Below are 7,124 nucleotides of genomic sequence, written 5' to 3'. Positions count from 1 at the left end.
TAAGGAGCGAGTCCAGGTAAGTCCATGGCTACGTTCTCTCTCAGGTAGGTAGCGATGACGTTCCCGATGAGGTCATCAAACGTTCCGCTCCAAGCTCGGGCGACGCTGGACGTCCCTGTGTATAAACAACACGTCATAAAATCAGATAAACACCTCAGGGTTCTGTATGTGTGTGTCCTCAGGGTTTATATTTCCACCTCAGGGTTGCTCAGGTTCCCAATTGTCTATAGCGATATTGATCTTTATAATAAATAAATACAGATCTTGATATATTGATATTATTATTTTTATGGATCTGAATCCATAAAGCAAGATGAGATCCTGATTTCTTGCCTATGACGTAAGACAGCAGCAGGTTCCATCCTGTAATGAAGGCCCAGACTTCACCCACAGTCACGTAGCTGTACAGATACGCAGAACCTGTTTTGGGCACACGGGCGCCGAACTCGGCGTAACACAGACCGGCGAACACGGACGCCACAGCGGCGATGAAGAAGGAGATGATGATGCTGGGGCCAGACACGGTGCGCGCCACCTCACCCGAGAGCACGTAGACGCCAGCACCCAGCGTGCTGCCCACTCCCAGTGCCACCAGGTCCAGCGTGGTCAAGCAGCGGCGGAATTCAGAGCTCTCATCATCCGGCTCCAACGGCTTCACCCGAGACAGACTCTTCAGGAAGGAGAGCAGCTTAGAGCAAGGCATCCTAGGAGAAAGAAAAACAATTCATCTGTCATTCCGTCAATAAAAAGATTGAAGTGACATAAAGCAACGAGCTGAATGAAAACGTGAAGGAAGAAGATGAGTGACGGTGTGATGTGATGAAGCAGAGATACTGTAACCACCATCAAGTGATTATTTCTCTCATAAAACTTTGAAGTAAATTTCAATATTTCAATATTCTTCAAAAAAATAAATCCCAGGTGCTTTTACTTTTTAACTTTAAATACTTTGAAGACACAAACTTTGATAAATGGTATTGCTATTACCAAGTGTTCAGGATTCATTAGTGAGCCATCATTATGACCTGCGCAGGACAAACCAGCACAAATCTTTAAATTCGAGTGTGATTTTGTGAATATCTTCATTACTATTAACTGTTCAGATGTCAGATGACAATTAAATATTTATAGTTTAATCCCAGATTGTTTCTTAATGTTATATACAGTTCTAATGTTATTAATGTCAACTAAAATCTTTTAAAGACCCCATAAGAAACGGCTTCCTTCACCTGTCCTCCACCCACCCACACACACACACACACACACACACACACACACACACACACACACACACACACACACACACACACACACACACACACACACACACACACACACACAGATTATCGTCAGGATCTTGACTTTGCAGCCGTCATTTCTGAGGCAGTAATAAAACTGAATAGATTGTGTATTAAAGATTAGAATATCTTCAATAAAACTACGCATTGATTTAAACAATTAAACCATAAAAACTGGAATAAATTTGTCCAGATAACGTCACTGACTTCCAAATCCAACATCTCTATGTTTAATGTGAAATAACACGATGAATAAATGTGAGTTCAGCCTTTGTTAATGAAATTTCGGTTCTTAGGATTTTACATGTTTTTATTTAATTATGTTTAAAAATCGGTCTAATTCTGATTATAATATTAATTATTAATATTTGGCTCAAGTTTTTATAATTTATTTATATAAATATTTGCATAGATAAACCTCTCAGATACTCTACATCCCTGTCACATCTCTTAAGTCTGAATCATAGACCCTCATCTTCTCATTTCTGTCTAGTCTTCAGTCACTGACATTAATAACACACTGACTGATTAATAACACACTGACTGATTAATAACACACTGACATTAATAACACACTGACATTAATAACACACTGACTGATTAATAACACACTGACTGATTCATAACACACTGACATTAATAACACACTGACTGATTAATAACACACTGACATTAATAACACACTGACTGATTAATAACACACTGACATTAATAACACTGACTGATTAATAACACACTGACTGATTCATAACACACTGACATTAATAACACACTGGCATTAATTAACACTGATATTAATAACACTCTGACATTAATAACACACTGACAGACTAATAACACACTGACATTAATAACACACTGACTGATTAATAAAACACTGACATTAATAACACACTGACTGATTAATAACACACTGACATTAATAACACTGACATTAATAACACACTGACTGATTAATAACACACTGACTGATTCATAACACACTGACATTAATAACACTGACATTAATAACACACTGACTGATTAATAACACACTGACTGATTCATAACACACTGACATTAATAACACACTGACTGATTAATAACACACTCTTACATTAATAACACACTGACATTAATAACACACTGACATTAATAACACACTGACAGACTAATAACACACTGACATTAATTAACACTGATATTAATAACACTCTGACATTAATAACACTCTGACATTAATTAACACTGATATTAATAACACTCTGACATTAATAACACACTGACAGACTAATAACACACTGACATTAATAACACACTGACATTAATAACACACTGACATTAATTAACACTGATATTAATAACACTCTGACATTAATTAACACTGATATTAATAACACTCTGACATTAATAACACACTGACAGACTAATAACACACTGACATTAATAACACACTGACATTAATAACACACTGACATTAATTAACACTGACTGATCCACATGTGTAGATTTATCTCTCTATATAGAGAGTAAAAGAAATGAGAATTCACTTTTACAGACGTCCCACACATTAGACAGTAAATTACTGTGTACTGATGTGATCGTTTAAAGCTAATTAGTATTTTGTTGATTATAAAGCGGTCTGAATAAATAGTGAAGCTTTAAGTGTGAGTTGTCTTACCTGAGGGCTCAGAGTGCAGTGTGGGCTGCGTCTGAAGGTGTGGCTGTGTGTGTGTGTGTGTGTGTGAGTGTGTGTGTGCGCGCCAACCTGATTCGACCACAGTCCATCTTCAGTGGCCCCGCCTGTCTTAGTTCACATGTTTAAAAATGTTCATGTGGAGTTTTTGACAGATTCTGTTACATTTAGGAGAAATGTGTGATTTCTGGGAACATGGACAAGGTCCTCTGCTTGTGTGAGTGTGTGTATGTGTGAGAGAGTGTGAGTGTGTGTGCGTGTGAGTGACTGTGTGTGTGTGTGTGTGAGTGTGTGTGTGTGAGTGGGTGTGAGTGTGTGAATGTGAGTGTGTGTGATAGTGCGTGTGTGTATGTGTGAGAGAGTGTGAGTGTGTGTGCGTGTGAGTGACTGTGTGTGTGTGAGTGTGTGTGTGTGTGTGTGAGAGGGTGTGAGTGTGTGAATGTGAGTGCGTGTGTGTATGTGTGAGAGAGTGTGAGTGTGTGCGTGTGAGTGTGTGTGATAGTGTGTGTGTGTATGTGTGTGTGAGTGTTTGTGTGTGTGTGTGTGTGTGTATGTGTGTGTATGTATGTGTGTGTGTGTGTGTGTGTGTGTGTGTGTGTGTGTGTGTGTGTGTATGTATGTGTGTGTGTGTCTTCTCTTTCTCATATTTAATCTGTGTGGAGTTTAGTTCAGTTTTCAGTAGGAACATAAATGAAATTCAGCTTAATTGCTGCTTATCGACACTTAGTGAGTGATAAAGTCCAGACTCTGATCCCACTCTGACTCCGTATCTCTTATCACACTGCTGTCTTCTGCAACCTGCCTATAAGAGACCTGCAGTTCCTAGAAGTTTCTGCTAACAGGATGTAATGAAGCTGCACCATGTTCTGTTTGGTCAGAAGGTTCTGATTACACCATCAGACCAGCAGCTCTGACAGTAGCGCAGGATTCAGTGACGTTTACATCGGACGTGTTTTGGCCTGAGAAAAGAGACACTGGTGAAGGAACGAGCTTCTGACCACAAAACCTGCATCTGCAACCTGTATTACCTGCTCACTCCTCTTCCTCCTCTATCTCCTCTCACTCCTCTTCCTCCTCTATCTCCTCTCACTCCTCTTCCTCCTCTATCTCCTCTCACTCCTCTTCCTCCTCTATCTCCTCTCACTCCTCTATCTCCTCTCACTCCTCTTCCTCCTCTATCTCCTCTCACTCCTCTTCCTCCTCTATCTCCTCTCACTCCTCTTCCTCCGCTCACTGCTCTTCCTCCTCTATCTCCTCACTCCTCTTCCTCCTCTATCTCCTCTCACTCCTCTTCCTCCTCTCACTCCTCTTACTCCTCTATCTCCCCTCCCTCCTCTCCCTCCGCTCCCTCCTCTATCTCCTCTCACTCCTCTCCCTCCCCTCCCTCCTCTCCCTCCTTTCACTCCTCTCACTCCCCCCTTTCCTCTCCTCTACACTATTTATTGTCTTGTGTATATATTGTTCTGTTCTGCTTGTTCTTTGTCCTTCACTCGTCTCACACTCGTCTCACACTCTTGTGCACTGTTTTGTGTTGCCCCGTGCTCCTGGAGAAACAACATTTTGGTCCATAAACTCTCTGGTTCTGTTGTTATTTTATTTTTTATATGTATTTTAAAGACATTTTCTCTTTATTCTGGGTGAAACTAATCAGTAACTCATGGAGTTTGTGTTGTACCGGGACACTCTGGGATCTCTGTATAATAACCATCATCAGATCTGAGAGCAGATGTACTTTACACAGGGTGAGCGAGATTTGGCTGATGTGACAAACTGACAGTCTCCAGACACTTGAGCTGACTACAATGACCATTAATTATTAATCTTTTAGCTTGCAATAAAGAAACTGGATCACGGGATCATTATCAGTGAAATATCTTTATTGTGTGCTGTAAATAAGAAACAGGTCTGAATTGCAGGTCTGAAATGTACCAGGATGTTAATGACTTTATTGTGGTTTAATAATGGAAGAGAACGTTGTGTGTTAATATGACCAACAATCACTGCTGCAGCACATTCCAGCAGAACTCCTTATTTCCTGATAGTCAAGGAATAAACCCCCATTTATCCTTCTGCTGTAGTAAAATCCTGAGTGACAGATGGAGTTAATGTTCTGTAAGAGCTATAAGAACATGTGCAGAATGTAATCCTCATGAGCTTTCTTCCTTTTCCTCAGTGTTTATTAAATAACAAGATGTTATCAGGAAGTCCGTTCCTGTTCTCACTTCCGTTATAGCATCAGTGACAGTCATTCCGTCACCAGCCTCAAAGCTCGTCATGTTACTGCTCTGTAACATGTCAGAAAGCTCCAGCTTTCCCTCTGACTCTTACAAAGTGCTGACGCTGGAGACTCCTTCCACACATGTTAAATAAAGATTTGCTTCATATCATCCATTATAGACGTTTTTAAGTTTATGTGAAACCTCCATCGTACAAGTCCCTGTATATTAGTTACTATGGAGACAATAATTAATTAGAGCAGGTTTACATAAACCTTAATCTACATCCTCTGACCAGTCCTGAACTCCTCAGTCCCATGCTATGTATAATGATAACTGCTGATATATGTACGGTACACGTGAGGTGGCAGAACGTGATAAATGCTGGAAGAGACATTCATTCATTCATTCATTCATTCATTTTCTACCACTTATCCGAACTACCTCGAGTCACGGGGAGCCTGTGACTATCTCAGGCGTCATCGGGCATCAAGACCGAAGGCAGGATACACCCTGGACGGAGTGCCAACCCATCACAGGGCACACACACACACACTCTCATTCACTCACACACTCACACACTACGGACAATTTTCCAGAGATGCCAATCAACCTACCATGCATGTCTTTGGACCGGGGGAGGAAACCGGAGTACCCGGAGGAAACCCCCGAGGCACGGGGAGAACATGCAAACTCCACACACACAAGGCGGAGGCGGGAATCGAACCCCCAACCCTGGAGGTGTGAGGAGAACGTGATAACCACTAAGACACCGTGCCCCCCTCCGGAAGAGACAAATCTGTAAAAAAACGCTGATGACAGATTAAAGGTCGAAGTGTTCAGTACATGAAGGAATTCACACTCAGCCCCTTTTAATGAAAGTTCATGACCTCTTTACTCATCAGACCAAAGAACCCGTGAGTTCCTGCTGCTGGTTTGATCATTACATTACGAGCTCACTCTGTTCCTGCTCCAATTCGGTCGACAATTTTAGAATATTTGTAATTTTATGTCTTCTGAATTCTGTGAGAAACAGTGAATAAATAAATAAATAAATAAATAAATAAATAAATAAATAAATAAATAAATAAATAAAAAGAATTCTTATAAACATATTTATATTTTTATAAGTTGAGGGGAGTGTATAAGACTCATTATTCATTATATGGATGTATGGAGCTGTAAAATTGACTGTGTTGATAATGAATGAGGAGATAAAGAGAAACCAGAAACAGTAAATTAAAGAGACACTTTCTATATTAATGAATAATTGTTGAACTGTAAATCACCAGGTTTTTCATATATATATATATATATATATATGTATATATACACACACTATATACCTTAACTTGTTGCTCTGCATTAAATGTTTTAAATGTTATTTGTCAGGTGAATAAATATATTATGTTTAAATGTCTCCACCTGGTGGTGGATTGAGGAAGTAACGCGATAAGGTCGTCACAGGCCATTGGAAACGTTACGGGTTTTTTTCTTCCGAATATAGTAAATAAAATGTGGTTATTTTAGCGTATGAACAATAGAATAATATAATTGTTTATTTATGATCTATTTTGTTTAGTTTTACATATTTATATCAAACGTAATGACTTTTCACATTAAATTACTTTAACATATTAACGTAAAAACAAGAAAACTCTGCTAAATATTATTGTCCTTGACACACAGATTAATTACAATAACTGTTTATTGTGCTGTAATGTATTTAAAACGTATGTAAACGCTTTATCACAGCCCTGCTGAGGTAAATAGCCTGTTAGCATGCTAACTAGCGGCTAAGCATTTCTGTCATTATAACGAGCCCAGTGGGCGACGTCCCAATCCGTGTGAAGTGACTATGTAGCGCGGACAAACCGCAGGTGGCGTCTGTGCGCTATTTAACGCGCTTTATGCGGTTTGGGACGCACCCCGTCA

The 7,124-nt window shown here is 39.7% G+C and overlaps 1 protein-coding gene across 2 annotated transcripts in view; it reads right to left on the bottom strand.

Annotated features, from left to right (window-relative positions):
* The window catches only part of zgc:175280 (cationic amino acid transporter 2 family protein), a 10,854-nt gene extending 7,767 nt beyond the window's left edge, over nucleotides 1–3,087 (bottom strand). The window contains exons 1-3 of one of the 2 annotated variants that reach the window (XM_060862417.1): nucleotides 2,959–3,087; nucleotides 334–704; nucleotides 1–115 (exon numbers count right to left, since the gene is read on the bottom strand). The exon at nucleotides 1–115 is cut by the window's left edge and continues 41 nt beyond it. In XM_060862417.1, the coding sequence (XP_060718400.1) occupies nucleotides 1–115; nucleotides 334–703 (485 nt within the window). In that variant the 5' untranslated portion in view covers nucleotide 704; nucleotides 2,959–3,087. The remainder of the gene's footprint in view (nucleotides 116–333; nucleotides 705–2,958) is intronic. The other variant, XM_060862416.1, reaches the window with a different exon arrangement.
* Between the last annotated feature and the right edge of the window lie 4,037 nt (nucleotides 3,088–7,124).

The sequence above is a fragment of the Tachysurus vachellii genome, chromosome 26, assembly GCF_030014155.1.
Source record: "Tachysurus vachellii isolate PV-2020 chromosome 26, HZAU_Pvac_v1, whole genome shotgun sequence".
Lineage (NCBI taxonomy): Eukaryota > Metazoa > Chordata > Actinopteri > Siluriformes > Bagridae > Tachysurus > Tachysurus vachellii.
This window is presented reverse-complemented; position numbering and strand designations above follow the sequence as displayed.